The sequence below is a fragment of the Falco punctatus genome (assembly GCF_963210335.1).
Source record: "Falco punctatus genome assembly, chromosome: 4".
Classification (NCBI taxonomy): Eukaryota; Metazoa; Chordata; class Aves; order Falconiformes; family Falconidae; genus Falco; species Falco punctatus.
This window is the reverse complement of record NC_137583.1, coordinates 46,365,812-46,386,973: the sequence shown is the minus strand read 5'-3', so window position 1 is coordinate 46,386,973 and position 21,162 is coordinate 46,365,812. Positions and strand designations below refer to the sequence as shown.

The window sequence follows — 21,162 nt, the reverse complement described above, 5'->3', positions numbered from 1 at the left end:
GTCATGTTTGGCTCCTTCTCAAGCCACGTTCCACTCATCCTCCGCAGCACGCATGCTAGCTCATCTTCAGTTCTCTGCTGAGTCAGCCAGCCAGGTTCCTCCAGCGAGGCAAGTGCATTCCCAGATGGACAGCGTGGAGGAAGGTAGCGCCAAACTTGACTTTCTCTGCCTGTAGCCAGTGTTGGAGCTGTCTGGCAAGCATCATGCTTTTATTTTCTATTTATTTTCTATTTATTTTCTATTTTTTAAAAATAAATACTTTTAAAATTTTATTTTATTATTATATTCATTTTTATTACTGTATTTATAGAATATATATCTTCTTATATTTATAATGTAAATTATATAAATTATTTTAAAATTAATAAATTTATTTTTAATATTTTAAAAATAAATGTTATTTATTATTCATGCATTAAGCTGCCCCCCTTCGCGTGCATCTTTACACCACCTCCCAAAGCAGGCATACACTGGATGTCACAGTGTAACTAAGGGCTACGACACCACGTTTCCTTCTTCCTTGCAGATTTCAACAGAAGAAGAAAAAAATATTGCTGAAGTCAAAGCCCTGTGTGTTTTCTGACCGCGGGTGACATGGGGTGCCAAAGAGATCTAGACCCGTTGGTGTGCACGTGGATGCAACCAGTCCGTTCCAGAAGGCGATATCCACCAGGAGCTCAGACACAAGTCAGCTGCACCAACTGGCTTAGAAGCAAAGGCTTTGGCCCTGGTCCAAGCCACAGACCATGTGGGCAGCCAGAACACTGACCCTCGCTGTAAGAAAGGTGACAACAGCCCAGACCGTGGCCAGGCTGGAAGGCACCACTGCTACACGCCATTTTATCTCAGATCTTTGCCAGTCCGTAAAAGGGTGAAGTCAAAGTAGCAATAACGGAAACAGAACCGGGATGCTACCCCTGTCCCCATGCTTTAGCCACGCCATCTCTTCCCACAGGACCCCGTAGCTTGTGAGAACATCCAACCACCGTGTCATTGAGGCACAAACCCCACAGACTCAACCCCAAGATCAGTGTGTCCAGAAAGAAACCGTACTCAAAGATGCAAGAGATTTTTGTGCCTGGTTATACTGGAAAACAAGAGTGAAGTGGTTTTTTTCCACAAAAGCCCCCCAGGTCATTCACGTGACGAAGAAAAGCTCTAACTGAACAAAGTTATTGGTGATTTTTGCTGCGGATAATGATGTCGCACAGAGCGTGCATTTGTGCTGTGGGTTTTACATGCACACAGTGCCCTCTTTGGGTTAGCAACAGCACCCGTTCTTCAAGGTTTTGTCTGAACAACTTCCAAATTCATCCCGAAAACTTACCTCTAAAAAACCCCTTTTTTGACAGAGCGTAAGGTTGCAATTCGGCAGTAAATTCGTGGCTAAGCTGAGAAAGGCACCTCCTTCCCCTAGGGTTCTTTGCAACATTTAATCTGCTCCGAAGTTGCAAAGTGTCAGCCTTGCTGAGTACTTTCCAGAACAATTCCAAGGATGTTCTCATCCCACCTCACCCCTACTTTGCAAAGAGCCTCACCGAAGCTGTCAGCTGTTTGCAGTATTAGAAACCGAGCCCTGCATGCCAACCAGCGCAGCAGGGGAGACTTTTTGGATGCTTCACACCAACCACCACCTATTTCCATGGCCAGGAGCTACGGATCCACACCTGAGATGATGCCAGGAGCAATTCTGGGAGCACGCAGAGGAGCGGCAGGTGACAACAGGTCATAGCACCCGATGGGGCACGCAGAACAGCCCCCAAGGCTGCAGCTGCAGCCCCTGCGGAGCCGCATCCCAGTGCGTCTGCACAGCCCCAGCGCTGAGCCTCGTCACACGGTCCAGCATGGGAACCACAAAGCCTCTTCAGAAGCCGCAAGTTCTCAACCCAAGGTGATCCAGATGTTACAAAAATTGCTTGGAGAGGCTTGAATTCCTGGTCAGACTGCATCCCAGAAGATAAAACGGCTCAAAGACAACTATACCTGGGAAGAGTACGCAGCCGACAGCTCACTGGGAAGCTACCGAGATATCACGGACAGGAGTCCACACGTACAATTTATTTTCAAATAAATAGATAAACCATTAAATAAATAAATAAATAATCTGGTTAAATAAACCAGAGAGAAAGATGAAAGAGGATTTTGTCCAAGGTAGTTTCTGGAAACCTTCATTTCCATCCTGATTATTTCCCATCACTTCTTATTGCTTTTGTTTGGCAGGGACATGGACATGCTGTATTATTAAAAATAAATAAATAAATCTTCCTCACCGCCTGCATTCCACAGCGCTACCTTCAAAAACTGGGAATCGCAGCATTTCTTCAGGTGCCTTCACGCCAGAAGAAAGCGGCTTCTGCGATGGAGGGACCCACAATTCCCATGTTCCACCCTTGAGCTCTCCGGCGCTTACGGCAGCGACCGCTCGGTGCGGTGAGAGGAGGCGATGGGACGGCAGGCAGGACCCGGCAGCCTTCAGAGGACAGGTGTGCTGCACAGGGAAACAAAAATAGAAATTAGAAGCCCCAAGCGCTAGATGGATGCCCCTTGCCAAGCCTGGGGTGCAGGCAGTCACTCCTGGTGACAGTGACATTGCACCGAGGGCTGCCATTCCCATGGCCAAGCTGGTGCCGTGCCTGCGACCCACCTGGAGGGTCCTGCGGAACCTGGGGTCAGGTTAGACGTGGGACAAAACGCTGAAGTAAAAGGAGGGAGGCGTTCTGTTCCTGCTTTACAAGTTTCATACGACATTTTATCCTTCTCACGCTAGGCAGGTGCTTCCCTAGCTTTCCCAAGGGAACAAGCGTGATGCTCAAAGAGAAGAGCTTTCTCCTGCTACGAGGACAATGGCTGTCCAAGGACAAGGCAAATCCCAAATTCTTCTTTACCCTCTTAGCCTGCATGGGATTTTTTAATATGAAAAAGATGGAAATGTATTTCCTTAACGTCTGGGTCCAGCTATGTGCACAATCCCAAGGACCTGTTCTGTGCTGGCAGCGACGTCTCAACGGCCAGGCTGGAAGTGACTTGCAGCACTAAGAGAATCCCAGTCCCTGTGCCAGCACATCCAACTGGGAAACCCCAGCCCACAGCCCAGCTGGGACTGCCCTCCTTCCCCACGGCTCCCTCGGGAGCCGGCTGCAGGTGGAAGGGACTGGATTGTCCAGGCAGCAACAAGGCTGCTCCACACCACCGTCCCTCCGGCCTTCCCAAGCCTTCTCCTGGGGGATGGGGCGCCTCCGGCACGGGATGAGGGCTCAACCCCAGCTGCCAAGCGGAGCACACCGCCTTGGTGGGAACAGTCGACTCCGACTCCGTTTGTGTTTGAGGAGCCCTTGGGAAAGACAGCAACTGCGAGCAAGCTGAGTGGATCACTAGATCGGCTGCTGCTCCCAGCTGCCTCTTTCCCTGGGCTGCTCCAAGGCAGGCAGGGACTCGAGCGCCCGAATAAGCTGCGGTGCTTCTGACAGCACCGGCACCGCGTGCCTGTGGCAAGCTGGGCAACCAGGGCAACCTGCACACGTACCACGGCAGAAGCTGCTGGAGTCCGGGACACAAGGAACACAAAGCCCTTGCAGTCAGCTGGGAACGTGGGGCACTGGTTTGAAGACTTCACCGTCTTCCTTGGAGTCTGAATCTGTCACTTTTGCTTTATTTAAACCTATTATACCCTCCTTGCAAAGAACAGCACAACACATGACCCACACCGAGGAAACAACCTCAACACACCCCTCTTTCAGCTATTATTTCATGCTTTGCAGCTGGTGAGAACACAGAGCTGCCGAGAAAAGCAATGCACGTTCCCCACTAATTAGAAACCAGCAATGACACAAACACCGCCAGCATCATGGAATGACCTTCCTGGTTCAAGCCAAACAGCACCTCGGGCTGTCCTGTCCCTGCAGCTCCACCTGCGCATGGAATGATGCCCCAGGGAGCAGAACACCCTGGAAATGCAGGAAAGCTGACAGAGGACACCAGCCATCTCTACCCTCTCCCAGCTGATTTCATCTGAAATTCCTGGGGAACAATCCTAGGGAAGGAGAGTTAAATCCTAGGAAGTCCATCTCGGGAAATCCCTTTCACAATCATCCATCCCTGGACTCCGAAAGGGATAAATTCAAGCAGCCGTGTTGCTAACACCCAAGACTGGAAGCAGGTCTGTGCTCACCGTTTCTGTTACCGGCAAGGTACACCCGGCAAGAAATGTGCCCGAAAATGGACTGACACTACAGCCAGAGGCAGCAGGCGGTATCGACAACTTCACTTCGCAATTCTCCTCAAAAATCCTGTAAAATTTTAAGTCAGGATGCCACCATTGCATCCCCACAGCCTAAAACCCCAGTCAGCCACCATTCAACGCTTCGGAATTATTACTGCGGTGTGTTATATATAGTTATTGCATATTGTACCTTATATTTACCAAACCACATTTGGTTTCTGTGCCTCAGAATCTGAATTTTCCGAACAGGGACAACAGCTGGGAGGGCAGAGCGTGCTTCCACCATACGCAGGTCCCACGAGGTACTGTTAAGCCAGCCAGGACGGGGAGAGGAGGGACAGGAGTGAAGAAACACGTGCATGATCACCACGGCTTTTAGGAACAAAATTTATTCCAATTTCAAACAGAGAATTTATTTTAGGAGAAAGATATGAAAATCAATTTCCATCAGATATTTCTGTAATAAGGGTTGTTGCCCAGCAGTCAGAGCGGGATCATTCCAAGAAACAATCACACCCCTGGACTGGAATGAGACAGTTTGGAGCCTGAATAGATCCTGACACTGGGCATCTTATTCAGAAACTCCTTTACCCTACCCTCTTCCCTCCCCCCACCCCAACACGCACAACAATACATGCATTGCAAATGACAAGGTTTAAAAACAGCATTTTATATAGTATCTTTTTAAATAGGATGTTTAAATTGTCTTAAATCAGGATCCTATAATATACAAGTATAACCAAATAATTTCCACCACATTGGCACTTGTAAAGAGTCTCTGGCACTACTAAAGAAGGGGCATTGGCACAAACCATACTCTTAAAAAACTGGGTGCTGCATAACACACTTTATCTCTGCTGGACTCTAACAACCTGGGCTCTGTACAGTACAATACAATGGTCAGCACACTCCGGAAGTACTTTTTTTTTTTTTACACTTTTTTTTTTTTTTTAAACCAATAAAACACATGAAGAAAACCCATAGTTGAACGCAAGGCCAACATTGCTAGGAAGCAACAACAAGAGACCAAAGAATCCAACTCCAGGAGAAGGGGAGACAGGCAGAAGGGGCAGGAGCTATCTGACACGCTGAAGCAGGAAGGGGCTGTTGCTCACCAGGCAGCCAATCCACACAGAATGGTGCAAAGAAATGGAATGGTCCTCTCCTCACTGACTTTCAAGTTTCAAACTGGTTCAAAGGATGTTGGTTTCTTCAGCAGAACAAAGATAAAAAGTGCACAAGGAGCAGAGGTTAGCCAAGAGACCACTTCCTCAGACTTTGAGATTCTAGATTCTCTCCAAGAACCCAATTCCACCTCTTTTCTGAAGGTCAATCTGTTGTCTCAACCTGCAGAAAATTCTGACCGGCCTCACTTTCAGAAAAGATTATATAGGCAAATTTGGTTTAAGGTTTGGCACTTTTGCTAGGGCAGGTATTTGCCAAAGGGCCAGCCAACAAGAGACATGAACCAGTTCTGCAGGAATGCTTCGCTGGCCAAGCTGGAGGCACACAAGCTACTGCTTGCTAAGAAAAGCACGTGCTAACACTGGTTATCTTCTCACACATAATATAGTCCACGGACAATTCCAGGTTACGTGTACAAGTCTGACCCATTCCTTCCCTAACTCAGAATGAGGTTTCATGAACTCACGAGACAGCCATCGTGTAACGTTCTCCCCTTCACCACGACCGTCACACCAAGTCAGTTCTTAGCCCAACAGCTACACCAAAGTTGCTCAGGAAGGTAGAGCACATGCCTAAACCCTCGTGCCCACAGTCCCGCACGACAACGCGGGTCCAATCTGCAAGAGAAAGAAGCCAAGATCCCTCCTCCTGTGCCAGGGCAGCAGCTCTTAAAGAAGGGGAGGATACAAAACAAAACAAAACGAAACAAAAAAAAGTTTCTGATTCAAGTGGAAGTACCACCATCATTCACCTTGGAAATAAAAAAAAACAAACCAAACAACCTTCTGGGAAGTTATTTCCAAGAACCTGTATATCTCAGCGCCAGGTTCATTGCTGGCAATAGTTGTAGTGTGAACCATTTACAAGAGGATCACAGAAGCGAAAGAGGCTGGTGCTGCCATCTGCTTCAGATGAACAGCCCTTAGAATACACGAAGATGATTATAAATTCCTCTTTATAGGACAGTTTCTACAAAATGGATCATTTTGGCATAAAGACAAAAAAAAAAAAAAAAAAAGCAGTAAAACTGATGCAAAGCTGTCTGACACATGGGAATCCCTCTCATTCCTCCCAAGTGTTAAATGCAGTCCAGAGCATGGCTAATCTAAAGAGATGCTGTTTCCCTCAGCATCGCCACTCAGCCGTAACTGGCTCTTCAACTGTTGGTCCCATGGCTACTGTTCCAGCTTGAGCTCTCTAATCGCTCTCAGCAGAGCTTGCTTTCTTCTGTAGTGCTCTGAGACATACAGAGGCTTCCCTCAGCTCTTCTGGAAAACAAGAGGGACCTATAAACAGAATTCCTCAAAATGATGTCCCTCCATATTTTAGTGTTCTAGATCAAAGCATCTTAAGCATCTCAGACAGTTAAGATTTACTCTTACATGTTGTGCAAAACACTGATGTAGTGCTCTGTCTACAAAAGAGACAAAATATCAACAGCCCCCTTCAACAGTGCAGCTCGTTTCGTTTTTTATCTACTGGCAGCCTGCTAGCCTTCAAGGGGGCAATCTGGTCGATCCAGAGAATTTGGACCCAATGCTGCTTGTTGGAATTGAAACAGAAGCATTAGTGATGGCCAAACGACACACGTCCAGAGGTGGGTCAGATTTCCCTGTTTCCTACTCACTCCTTGCCTCGCCACGGCAGTTATCTTCCAGGCCAGCAACAGGTCTTCGGCACATTTGTTCACTTGCCTCAGCTCCTGGAAAAAGCTCTCTTAACGTGCAAAGGCTTCACATCCTTCTGCTTCGTGGAGTTTCATTTGGCACCTAGAATCCAGAACTACTTCCACTCTACCTTCCACCTGCACCAGCAAACCCCGCTACCTCTGCCTCTACTCTCCCGCTAGACAAAAGTGCGACCACAGCAGGGCTTTCTGGATTCCACAGCAGCCGCGTGCTCCAGCCATGACTACTGTAACTCGATTATCACGTGCACCCTGGAGCAAGTATGTGTGCAAGTCTTCCAAAGAGGATCCACACTCCTCTAAAGAGAAACACAGCAGCATGTGCCTCAGGGGAATGCATGAACAGGAGAGGGAGAGAGAACCGCTGCTCCCTCCAAGAGCTATCCTCAATCTTTTCAAGTAAGAATCCTACCTATGTCTCAAAGTCTGTCACCCACCAACTCTGGTCCTTTCTAAAACCTGCAAGCCGGACAAGACCGAGGAATTCTTACGAAGTCATTCAACACACTGGCACAAAAAGAAATAAACAAGGCTTGTTTGCTACTAGCAGCAAGAAAAGAACTAGAGGGTGGCACAAGACTAAGATTTTTCAATCCAGCCAAAGTCTGATGTTTAAATGCCACAATTACTCAGTGTGCTTTTGATATCTGCTGCATAGAGAAGTTGCTCACTTGATGTCATATCCTCTACTCAACAAAACGTTAAGTTTCATTCTGCAAATTAAGCCTTGTGCGCACGCACACATGCGCTTGTGGTGTGGGCGGGGATGTGTGTATGTGTGTGAAAAAAATAAAAACAAAATAAAATAAAAAAGAACAATTACAGTCAGGCACTTCCCCAGGCTCAGCAGCTAATGCTCCAAGAGCTTCCATCATTTGTAGTCCATGAACAAAATACAGCAACACGTAGCAAACTATGTATAGAACATCAATAATTTAAAAAAAAAATAATCACAGTCTCCATACCTTTTATAATTGATAAGAAAAAATAACTCAGAACTAGAACATATAAAGAATGGAAAAGTGATGGCTTCTTTTTTTGTTATGCCTTTTTCTTTTTTTTGCACGAGTTGGAGAGCAATCGCTCCTCCCCAACATTTCATCACAGTGAACCATGGAGCGTGTCCTGGGGAAGGGAAGGGAAAGAAGTGGGTGCTGGGGGGTGGGGCGGGGAAGACAAGCAGAATTAGCAAATTACACCAGAGGCACCCTATAGCACAAGGCAAAGGGACCAGTAGCATTCTGCACTCCCACAGTCCAGTGAATTCACTATCTCAGCTGGAAAGTTATTTTTTTTCTATATATATACCATGGGAACAAAAAGGGGGAAAAAAAAAAGTGGCTAAGCAACAAAGGAAAGCTCAAGATGAGACTGCCTTAGCTGTTTGGCAAAAATTAAGAAGTAAGCAAGGTGCTGAAGAAATGAGGCATATCCCCGTTAACTGTGAAATAAAAGCAATTTGTTAAAAATATGAAATCAACTACTCTGTGGACAGAGACATGAGACTCCAGGATAACACTGAGCACTTGCCACTCCACAGATCAGACAATTTGCAATCATTACATCATCAAAAATTAAAACTTTTTTTCCTGTCATATTTAAAATTTCTTTTTTTGTCTTTTCTTCACAATGAAGCCTCTCAAGGGGCCAAGAGCAGAGCAGGTCAAACCAGGTTATACTCCTTCAGGTTGAGCTGTAGGATGGTGTCCTTGACAGCTGCAAAGACGAAACGGATGTTTTCTGTGTCTGTGGCACATGTGAAGTGAGAATAGATGATTTTATCGCTGTCAGGATTTAAATCCACAAACATCTTGAGAATGAACTCACGGGCTGCCTGTGCATCCCTCTGTGGGCCTGCAGCAAACAAAGAAACCAGTTAATATATTTATTCTAAGTGCATCCCCTGGTTTGAGCCATCAGAATAATTGCTAGCATACTTTTTCTTACGGGTTACAGAGCTATAAAGAAGAAATTAAGATCATTTATTGCACAGAAGTCCCAGGAGCTGAACTGTCTTATGCTTTTCAGTTATCTCACCATAACCTACAAAAAGCAGTTTTCCAAGGCTGAGGGTTTTGGCAGACACCAAGGCGTTGTTTCAGACCATGCTCTGAAATACAGCATTTGGAATAACCCTGTACGCGCTGTGTTCACCCGGTAACAGTGACAGATGCTGGATATACATAATGCGCAACGCTCTCCTCTGGAGAGGGGATATACATTTCTTCCTAATATATAGATAGATGTTACGTCTTGAAGGATACAAGCATATGCTCTGCAAACAAGGGGCATCTTCAGCCCAAACTGCAGCCTGTCCTAACTGGCCGGTCAACTCACAGGAGCTAAAAACTGGAATTTTTGCCAGTATTTACTTCATATTGCTGACAACTCCTCAGAAAAAAGTTACCCACTGATTTTCTTTCACAGTATCGGCATTGCCACGCTCTCCACGGCAAGGACCATCTCTTGAGAGGTGGTCTGATGGGCTCCCTCCCACTCCCAAGCAGTGCAGCATCCCTGGAGGAGCTACAGTAAATACTGATCCCAACAAACTGAAAGTATATGACGTTTCCTGACGTTGCCATCTCCTCTCCAGCTGTTAGTTATGTTAGAAGTAGGCACTACTTAACAGATAAGCTCACCAGCCATTCCCAGCCTGCTGTAAAAACGGGTTGTTTTCCAGCACTGACAATTCCAGAGTGTCTGTGCTTTCAGACAGCAGGGGGCATGGAACGCCAGAAGCGGGAGGACAACTAGTAAGGAGCAATTTCATTAGTCGTTTAAAAATACGAAAGCTTTTTGCAAAATGGCAATTCTTCCCTTACCTTGTATTTTTAAAGCACATAATGACAGTTAATACATGACAGTATGGCAAGAAGTGCGTTGCCTGATCTCATTCGTCACTACTTTTATTTATTTTCAGCAGTGTAGAGATGTGTTACCAGCCAACTTTAAATGCACTCAACTGAAGAGCCTGAAATGCTATTTTGGCTAAGGAATTTTGTTTCAGACGGGGATTCCTCTGTTTCACACACGTATTCCTTTTCCACAGCTGCAAATGGCACGCTAATAAGAATTTCACGCTACCTGAAATTTTCCAATGCCATCATTTGAATAGCTTGGGTATTTGACCAGTTGGTTTCTCAAAACAAGGACTCAAGTCACCTCTTCACTGGAGGGTTAAAATGCCCAGTATATCAGCAAATTGTCACACGTATATGAAACAGGTTTTATGCACAAGCATACAGGTAGGGAAATTAAGACATCCGTTATTTAATACTTCGAAGTGCATATTTAAGGGGTGGGGGTGTGTGCGTGCGTGTGTAATTCCTCATCTAGGAGAGGTTCATTATTTGATCACCTGATCAGATTCCAGTTACCTACATATGATTAACACATTTTTTGTGGCATTTTCTCATTGTTGTAGGTATTCCTTCTCAAATTAAGATGTTCTCCCCATCTCTAGATCATAGTCTTCTTCAAAAAGCAAAAAAAAATTCAAACCAAACCACCTCTAGCCCTCCTTCTAGATACACAAGTATTCCTCCTTAAAAACCACTCACCATCAAACTCTGGGAAATAGTCAACAAGGTGGGAATATAGGATCTTGTCTTCCAACAGATCTTTCTTGTTGAGAAAGAGGATAACAGAAGAGTTTTGGAACCATGGATAAGTGATAATGGTTCGAAAGAGAGCTTTACTCTCTTCCATCCGGTTCTGAAATAAGAAAAAGAAAGCCTTGTTTTCACAAACGAGCACTAAGATGCCTTTCAGCTACCCGCACACATCCTCGGATCTGTATCGATACAGCGTCTCAGATACCGTACACAGAATATTTTGGGCCCCAGGTAAGTTCTGGCTCAAGCTGTGCTGGTAAATGGAAAGGAAATGCAAAATCTGATGAACTCAAAAGATTCATTTAATTGGAAGCTATTCATATCAAAAGGCTTTAAAGTCATTTTATGCTTTGACAGTCACAGTGAGAAGACTAGCCACAATACTTTATGTTTTGTCTAGTAGAAAAGGAAAAACTACTGTTACCAAATGCCATTTTTTTAACCTATTAGCAAGTGCAAAAATTCAGTATTGCACCTTCAAACAGATCAGTCGCTATCTAACAAGACAGCAGTCACAGTACAAAGTTAATTCAGTGCGGAAAAGAGGAATGGGCGATTTTGAAGAGCATGCCTTCACATTGCACAGTACCTCACAAGGCACACAGAACTAAGCAATTTCAGAGTATTTCGGTATTACTTGAGAAGTACAGATAATTTGGATGCACTCTGCATTTTCCATTCTCAGGGACATCATGACCCATTAAGGCTCATGTTCCCTTTGCAATAGGAAGAACTGAAGGCCAAAACCAACAATACTTGCTAATCCAACTTGGCACCGAGTACTTTGGTACCAACCTCCAAGAAGCTAGAAAGACATTCCTCCTTTCCTTCCACCCTCCTGCAGAGTTCCCATTCTTTGGCTTACCTCATTATCAGACTCCACCAGAACTTGGTCATATTCACTAAGTGCTACTAAAAACATGATGGAAGTCACATTTTCAAAGCAATGGATCCACTTCCTTCGTTCTGATCTTTGACCTCCAACATCCACCATTCTAAGGAAGAGAAATACATACAGGATCACAGAAGTAGCTGCAGCTCTCTGTCTGAATGCAAAGGATCAGCACATGACAAGAACGAACGCGGCTCTTTACCATCCAAGTGAACCTGGCACAGGGATGTAACAAAACGTGCTTGCTAACAAAACCATCAAGTTTATGCAATAACCTGCTCAAAAATACTGGGAAGGATGGCCACAGGCAAGTGATCCAAATCCAAATCCCAAATATCAGCATTACTATTTTTAGTTGCATTCTGCTCCGGTTTGCTAAGTAACAGTTCTGAGTCTGAAAAGACAAGTCCTTCAAAACTCTACTCTGTCAAATGAGCAAGCTGATTTTATTTTTTATTAAAGCATCTGCTTGCCTCAAAACTTCCCTCACACAGAGGGCTTGCTTTAGTTATTAAACTTCTCTTAGAATGTGCTGTTTAACAGTTACACACTTCAGCTCCTCAGTTTCAAGTCCCACCTGTGCAGCAACGCTAAAATCATTTTGTCACTCGCCTAAAGCACAACACAAGTGGGTCCATCTTTTAAAAAACCCCACACCTATTTCACAGGTCAGCAAACCAGAAAGAGTAACTTTCTGTTACTAAACAGTTTAAGAGAGATGATGCAGGCTTCTTTATCCCTCTCTTGTAATGCCAACAGTGGTAAAGAAGGGGATGGAGCACGTAAGTACCAGAGAGGTAGGGAGAAAATTGCTTTGCAGTAGACAGGCATGTCATTGTGCCCTTTATGCCACACTCCATTGCTGGCTTAAGCCTCCAAATACCATCTGCTGCTGCAGCAGCATAGGCAGCCACTTTTGGTGTCATCCTGAGAGCACAAGGCAGGCACAGCAAACCATCTTTGAAGGGAGATTATAGGTACCACACGCAAGGAAATGTTCCTGCACAAAAAGTGGGTCTCCTGAAGGAGAAATAAATGGTCAAAGCAGCTTGAGCTTTGTTAAATTCTTAAATGGAAATACATTCATGTCAAGTACTGCCCAGACCAAGCTTCCTCCTCTCCCCTTTGGTGTCTTAAGCTACCAACAGGTCACTCAGTTGCCTCACAAGCCACCACTTCAGCCTCAGATGCCAGCAGCACGATCCTTCCTGGGAAGGACACTAGTCACCACTTCCTGCAAGATAGTTTTTTGGGCTTTAAGTGTCACTGATTCAAAAGTACGTTGTTTTCTGACAATCAGTGCTTCAGCTTGGAGTTCTCCCTTAATCAGAGTAACATGTTACACCATCCACGTGACAGGAGCGCCTGTCAGCAGATACTTCGTAACGTCACAGCACATACAGCCCCACTCAAGCCTCTCAAGGAAGCACCTGGACATTCTAACGCAATGCAGAACACATCCTTCCTGAAACCACATCACTCTCTCAGTTCAGCTGTAACATGAATACACCTTGCGTACCTGAAGATAATATTCTCTAGGTCAAAGGGGTACTCTATGATACCGGTTGTAGGAACTCTAACCCGTAGCACATCTTGCTGAGTTGGTAGATATCCTGGGGTAGCGATACGATCCACATCGCTAAGATAGCTACAAGAAGCACAATGGAAAAAAAAAATACCTTAGGCTGCAGCACATAAATACACGGATTTAAACACTGCTACATTTAGTCTTTCCCTAGCATAAGAAGAAAGTCAGAAGTCACCTGAACTGTTTAAAATATGACATGGAAAAATAACAGAATACACCTTTCGGGAACAGTAATTCACCAGCCCTCCCCTTTTGAAGATAAACAGATACATTAAGGACAACTTTATCAAGTCTGTGTAAGAGTGTGGAAGACAATCTTTACTACAAAGAAAGTTCAAGTACAGTGGATGCTTATATTTCAGAAAACATCAGATGAGACATGATTCTATTTATAGATGAACCTATGTTCCCAGTCTTAGATTTTATTAATAACAGAACCATTAAGTTACTCATCCATGTACACCTGTAGGCCAAAGGACAAACCTGAAGACAACGGGCAACACTGCTGCTGCCTAAGAGCCAGGATCAACATAGATGGCGTAAGGCAGAGATTCTAGCCTCAGGAATATCCAGAAGCGGATGGGTGAACAAGTGTCTTTATCGTCCCACCAGAACACCTCATACCCTCATGAAAAGTAGCAAATGGTAAGGAATTTCCAGATCTAAATCTATCCCCAAACAAACACAGCTTTCCCCCATCTCCAGCAAAGCTCCTTCCCTTTCTGGAGCCAGATTCAAACAAGTTACCAGTTGCCTGCTCCCACAGCTCTTTCATCTTAACTTTTCCAAAGGATACTTCTGGCTGATGAAGCAAAGTGCCTTTCTCATATGCCTATAATTTTTATCCCAACACATGTAGCCAGCAGACTGTACAGCTTGTCCAAAACACTAGCAAGACTCATCTGCCTCAATGAAACAGATAAAAGGTACTTTAAACAAACTACACAGTGAAATCTACAGCAGTGTTCCTGCTCTTTGAAACAAACTCCAGACTTCAATAAAAAAATTGGACAGGTATTATTTGTTAGACCATTGCTATCATGTACCGGTGCCTGCCAGTGACTATATACTTACTATTTAGCTGAGTCAGAAAGCTGATATTCTCTTCTCCTGTCATAACACTCTTGTATTCCAGGGTCGTTCCACAATGTTTTAATTGCACTTACATATGGCTGCTCAAATGTCATGACCTTTTCTACATCCACTTCCCGGATCAGCACTGCATTGGCCTGGAGATTAGGGGGTGGGGGAAGAGGAAAAAAAAAAAAAGATGGGAGGGGTCAGAAGCAGGGGGCACAATCACCAGCAGGCAAAAAATTCTCAGGTGAACTAAATCTTTACATTATGACTTCAAGGATCCATATGCTGGTTGTGGATCAGGTTGCTAAGACCAGAGGGACAATGGGTAGACTACACATCTAAGTCATAGCAGACATCACCAAAATTCTCCCACCAAAGCATCATCTGCTCCTTCACAGAATGAGCTGTCAAAGAGCTGCAGATTTCACCCATCATGAGATCACCAGGTGTCCTGAAACACAGTGGTTTGCGAGGCAGAGCATCCACTGTGAAGAACCACAGCCTGCCCAAGTTCTGAGAAGGTTAAACTGCAGCTGGATACCAAGTTGCTACCCCAGGTTTCTTACCCCCAAAAATTTTAAATTAAACTACATTTTTAATAATAATAGATACATTGTTTCAGTGTACATCAATCAGGATCCCTTTTGAGAGAGAAAATAAAAGTGACCACCCTACAATTGACAAGCAAAGGAAGGACTACAGTCATTACAACAGCCTGTGGCATCTGTGAGGTTATTATCCACACCAAACTGCTTTCTGAAACCTTTGGTACACTTGCTGCAGGAAGGGGCTTTTGCCCATACCACCTGTACCAGGAAAAGTAAAAACCAAAGCCAAGTTCTGCACATATTCTCTTAAGTACAAGTTGGCAGATTCTACCCATCAAAACACCACCACCAATGCCCAGGTAAAGCACAGGCAAGGCAAGTTTCCTCACACCCTGCCTATTCTCATCATGGAGACTGCAGAACCTCTCTGAAGGTAAAAAAGGTGTTCAGACTCAAGAACTCCTGGTGCATCATCCAGTCCCTATGAACAGTTATTCAAAATCAGCTCCAAGTCACTGCATGACAGAGCAATACAATTTCATTTAAAAATAGTATGGTACTAAGCTCTAAAGAAGCAAAACACACTAAAAATATATATATATATATATATATATATAAAAACAAAATCTCCTGGCACACCCTCCCCCTCCCCATCCTCCCCCCAAAAAGCTAAAGTAATTTAGACCAGCTCTGGCTGAAAAAAATATTCCTGGACCCAAAATCAGCAAGTGAGACTTCAGCTCAAATCACATTTCTGTGGCTGAGACCAAAACCCTTCAAGAAAGGTTTGTATCTTCAGTCAGTACCTATCAGAAAAACCGGCTGGCTGACTGCAGTAACAGAGATGACTACCAGTAGAGGTGTCTTTTGGAGTCCTGCATGTATTTTTGTCAGCTTCAAGTTCCAACGTGAATAGCAACGAAAAGCCCAACACATTTAATTATAATGAATCCTTGAAAAGAACATCTCTCCTACACCATATCCCAATTCCTTGCTCCCACCACCCGCTACACAGACCAGGGCACAAACTGTCCCGAGAAAGTTGTTCTATCCCTTAACACAATCAAGTAAATGGAGTCAGATATCATCAAAATGTCATAAAAAGAGGTCCTTAAGCACGACACATTTATGGGAAAGAGTTCAGGGAGGTTGAGATTGCAATGCAGAAGGACATAAACAGGAACTTAGGAGTCAAACCCTACAATCCCCATTGCCTAAAGACACATGCAAAAACCGTGAGAAACTTACCTTGTTCTGTTCATATTTGTACAGAATCTTCAGGGTTTCCATGGCCCTGATCATAGACTGCATGGCAGTGAAGATGTTTTGGTACACCAGCTTGGTGAAGCCTTTTTTGTCCTCTTCAGAGTAGCCTGAGCCATGAATTATACGCATTTGCTTAATGAACGTGCTTTTTCCACTCTCCCCAGTGCCTACAGAATGTGAGAGAGAGAGAGTTAGGAGCCATCACAAGCAAGGCTTGCTACAGAAGAAAGCAAGCTAACACCAGTCACATCACAACTCAAGGTTTCTATCACTATGCTCAAGTACACGCCACTTCCAACCACTTTTTTAGCCGCTTCCCCGAATATTAAGACAGTCTGGATGGTCCTCCTCATCCCCACTACAAACTTAACAGCATAGATGGAAGACATCTTGTCCTTTACAGCAGCCTTCAAAAGCAGCTCTGGTACTTATTCCAAATCTCACATTACAGCCACTCCCACATGTTCTGCGTCAAAAGGCCCTTGTCCGTCACACCTGACCTATTCCCAGATACTCCGCAAGATGCTACAATCGCAGCACCGGTCCGAAGGGCCCGGACACGCTCTCAGGTTGGTACTGCAAACCGAGATGACAGTGAGTGGGCCAGCGAAACCCATTCGCACAGTAAGAAGTGAATTTTCTTTCGGTGTGCTTTGGCACAAAATGCTCTTTACCTTACAGACTAGGTGTCTTTTCATAAAAAAGAACAGAGCACAACAGAATAATCAACTTTAAAGGAGAATGGAGCTCAAGAAATACCTGCTTATCCATCTGACATGAACAATCCAGTCAGCACATCTGCCTCGTACCCCAAACGACCGTGCCAACATAATGTATTGCTCTTAAGGACTGAAACGATAATCATCCTTGTGGCAAGATACCTTAACATCACTTGCAGCCTCTGGATATTATAGAGTTAAAAATAGCGACTGATGGGGAGAACAGAGTAGGATCTGTGCTCTGCCTTGATCCCTGCAGGCTCCTCAGCAAGGCCAGCAGTTCCTTATCACACAGGTTTTCTGCCCCAGAGAAGGCAGGTCTCAGGGCAGCTGGGAGGGCAAGGCACACTCACACCCATGCCTCTCACACTCACACAGCACGTGAAGCGGTCCAGCCCTCTCAGTGCCTGCTTCCTGCACAGTCCGTTGGGCAGGTCCTCCCACTCCTACACTGACAGCCCCAGAAAAGCGTCATTTAAACATATGAAGGGCAACAGATGATATAAGAAGACATGGGAACTTTCAAACTTATTAACGCAGTAAGCATGAGAGAAAAACATCATCAAAGTATCCATGCTGTTCCACTGCCTTGTTAAATTCATAGTTCAACTGGTATTATGGGAAGTACCCAGCAGCTTCCATTCTATACGTACACCGTACCTTTTGTGAAGGTAACATATGGGTCAAGTCTTGCATGTGATTAGCATACCTCCCCACTTCACCCCACAAGCAACAGCCTAAGCCCATACTATACCATTAATGCTTCTGTTGAGTACTTTTGTTCAATCTTCTAAAATCTGCTATCAACAAGCAGAACATATGTAAAAATAAAAAAAATACAGCTCTTTTTAATACAGTGGCCCAGCTCACTTGACTACCGACAGTAAAAACTAAGATGTATCACCCAAGTGACAAATCCTTTTGATCTGCAGTTACAAATAAGCGTGCTGGCAGAGCCCTGGCTTTCACCATAGGAACCACCAGGTACTCCTCACAGGAGGGTATAGATATATTAAGACAGGATCTCTTTCATCACAATACACAACTGCTACTCACATGTAGGTTCTCAGTTACTCATGTTTATAGCACCAGGCTAAAAGGCAAACAAATAAATACGCTCAAATAAAAGCAGCAAGAGCAGCAAGCATGTAACTAGAAGGAGCATGTTTAAAATAAACACACTCTCCCCATATCCAAGAACTGACAGAAATTGTGTCAGTGTAGTTAGAAATTAACGTTATAAACACCACTAATATGCAGCAAATCATCTCAAACAGAAAGCTAAACCATAAATGAGGGGGAAAACTGGAAACCGAAATCTTTTGTGGTTTCTCTCACTGTGGCGAGAAATACTTCCTTGTCTTTTACCACAGTAACCAAAACTGAGAAGGAAAAAAAAAAAAAAAAAAAAAAGTGGTGCTTCAAAGCATTCCAATAATGAAAACATAAGAGAAACCTCAGCACCAGCTATTCACTTATTTCAGAACTTAAGAGCTCAAACACAGATTCCTCCTGTCACTCCATCACCACCCTTTTTTTGGTTTGGGGTTTTTTTGGTTTGGTTTTGTTGGTTGGGTTTGGTTTTTTTTTTTAAAAAAAAAAAAAAAGACACCTCTTGTTTTTACCTAGGCCATCAACAATACAGAACAGCAGTACTCCAGAACATCATAAGCTCTGGTGGGTATGGTGTCCTGCATCTATAAGAGCACAATAACCTCTTTTTAATATGACAACATTGAGAGGAGGAGATTATCTGAATTCACCATTTGCTCTGTAAACCTGTGACAGCATCAGAGTTTACAATAAGTTACTAATGACCCCCAAGTACCTGACAGGCACTTGTAAATACACTACTCAGTTAACAGTATCCCATGCTTAATCACAAGTAATTTTTGTATACAATATTCTCCCTCCTCCCCACCCAGTAAAAAGATTAATGACTACCTTATACCAGTGGGCAATATCCAATACCCTGAAATCAAGTTTCTTATTATCATGTTCATCATTGATTAGCACTGTTATTCTTCACCCCAATTTTCCATTTCAGGCTTCAACAAACTGTCACTAGAGGTAGTGACAAGAAAATTAGCAGAGCTTCTACAAGGCAGAAACTCCCTCCATACATGCACTCTTTTCAAAATTTTGAAGATTTGGGAAAGCCCTCTCACTAATGCTTGTGAGTGTAAGAACTCCACATAACAGAGGCAAGACAGAAAAAATCCCTGCAAGCAGCAGCTAACGTCAAGGAGAGAACACACATTACCTGCCACAACTTAAGGTTGGCTGTATCCAGTGAACAGCATCCAGTAAACACATCCTAAAACTAGGAATGCTGCTTATCTAATATTAACCACCCTATATAGATTTTTTTACAAAAAAAAAAAATCTAATGCTGAATTTTACTTAACTGTATCTTGTAGAAAAGCAGAAAAAATTCTTCAGCAATTTGAATTATTTCTGAAGTGAAATGTTCAGATCCAGGGGGATCTTCTTAACCCAGATCTATCCTACAGTGCCAACCTATTTTGAAACAGCTGCTTCTGTGGGACTGCTTTAGGGAAGCATGAGAGACAAGTTCCCCAATCTACAGGAAGCCTTACAGAAACTGACACCTCGCCTTCAAAAAGTGCAAACGTCAAGCCCTCGATTCTACCTTTCACCTGAAGAACAGCAACATGTTAACCACCAAGGATCGACAGTGAGAAGGAAAGCCCTGGCCCTCACTTAAAAATTACCACTATGCAACAATGCCAGTACCGGAGGCCTCCAAAGGACTGGGCAGACACGGCCTCACTTCCCTTGTGTAAAGTTTTACATTCGTTTTCACAAGGATCATCCTAATTTTTCATCTGTACCTTAATGGCTTGCCAACTAACGAGAGACCCCAAGGGATAAGCTTGGTCCATCAGATCTGCTTCAAATTCCCACTTGAGATGACACAGTATTTAAGACACAAAACAGGATACAAACACAAGCAATAATAAATCACAGTACCCACAAAAACTGTAACTTAAGTTTAAATTTGAGGGCTACCTGGACACGAACGCCAAACTCCCTGCTGAAGAAGGATATAAATGCCTGAAAATCTTAGCTGGCTGCTCTTGTAACTGATTACCCATTCCTATAAACCTTATCTAAACACAGAATAATTATCTGTCCGCACAACCACAGAACACCACTACATTTCCATCTGAACACCTACATCCTTATTGCTGCACAGGTGATCTCTACCTCGGAGGGTAACGCGAAAAACTACAACCATTTCCTCCTCAGACACACGGCGTGTGTGTTCTTACTGCTCCGTCTCCCTTCGGATTCCCTACGCAGAGTTCCTGACCCCGCCGGCCCGGGCAAGGGGAACTCCGCCGTTGAGGAGCCGGAGGTCAGGTTTTCCACAGACGTTCACTCGAGGGCCAGAAGTTCACTGGCGACACCGAAAATCATCAACTCCACCCGTGAATCCCCACGGGCTGACAAAGGCCAGCGCGTCCGGGGAAGCGTCTCCTCCAGACGATTTTCACGCGCGTGTGCGTGCCCGCATTTATAAAGCGGCAGCAATTTCAGCTTCACAGTTCCTGCTTATGTCAAAATCCGCTCTGACAGCCAACGCACCGTAAAACCCAGACAAAGGGCGGCCGCTGGGGCGGCCGGCCCGGCCCGGCAGGCCCCCCCGAGCGCCAGGCTCGGAGGCGGGGATCGCTGGTGGCTCCCGCCGCTTCCCCACCACGCCCGGGCGCGGCCACCCGGACCTGTCAAGCCCCGCGGCGGCCGCCGGCCCCGGGCCGGGCGGGCGGGCCAGGCCCCGCGGCGTGAGCGGCGGCCCCGCGGGCCGGGCCGGGCCCCGGCGCTCCTCACCCAGCAGCAGCAGCTTCAGCTCGCGGCGGGCGTCGCGCTTGTCCCTCCGCAGCTGCTTCTCGATCTCGGCGTTGATGCGCTTCGACTCCTTCACCTCGTCGCTCAGGCAACAGGCCATCATGGACTCCAAAGTCATGGTCGCGCCACGGCCGGGACGCCCCCGCCCACCCCCCACCCCCCCGGCACCGACCACCGGCCTCCGCACGGCCGGGAGCGCGGCCCGGCCCGGCCCCCCCTTCCCTCCCCACCCCACCCCACCCTCCCTCCCTCCCTCCCTCCGCGGCGCCGGCCCGGCCCGGCCCCGGCCTCGGCCCCGACTCCTGCGGCCGGGCCTAGCGCCGCCGCCGCCCCCCTCAGCGCGCTGCCCTCGCCCGGCTGCGCCGCCCGCCGCTCCCTCCTCACACAGCCCCGCCGAGCCAGCGACGAGCCGGCGCAACCCAACCCGCTGCCGCCGAAAACAAGTGCTGACTGACAGGCGCCTGCGCCAATGAGAGAGCGCGGCGCGC

General features: G+C 45.5%; 1 protein-coding gene across 1 annotated transcript; it reads right to left on the bottom strand.

The window, feature by feature from the left end:
* Positions 1-4,589: 4,589 nt before the first annotated feature.
* On the bottom strand, positions 4,590-20,839 carry GNA11 (G protein subunit alpha 11). Its single transcript, XM_080383806.1, has 7 exons — positions 20,657-20,839; positions 16,065-16,249; positions 14,263-14,417; positions 13,120-13,248; positions 11,574-11,703; positions 10,655-10,808; positions 4,590-8,945 (listed from the first exon to the last, which is right to left on the bottom strand). Exons 1-7 carry the CDS (start codon positions 20,790-20,792, stop codon positions 8,755-8,757), a joined length of 1,080 nt encoding a protein of 359 aa, XP_080239932.1. The 5' UTR covers positions 20,793-20,839; the 3' UTR covers positions 4,590-8,754.
* Between the last annotated feature and the right edge of the window lie 323 nt (positions 20,840-21,162).

Coding starts and splice junctions, on each gene's coding strand:
- GNA11 (XM_080383806.1), bottom strand. CDS start 20,792: ATGACTTTGGAGTCCATGATGGCCTGTTGCCTGAGCGACGAGGTGAAG. Junction 14,418..16,064: donor ACAAATATGAACAGAACAAG/GTAAGTTTCTCA, acceptor CCTAATCTCCAG/GCCAATGCAGTGCTGATCCG. Junction 8,946..10,654: donor CTATTTCCCAGAGTTTGATG/GTGAGTGGTTTT, acceptor TGTTTGCTGCAG/GCCCACAGAGGGATGCACAG.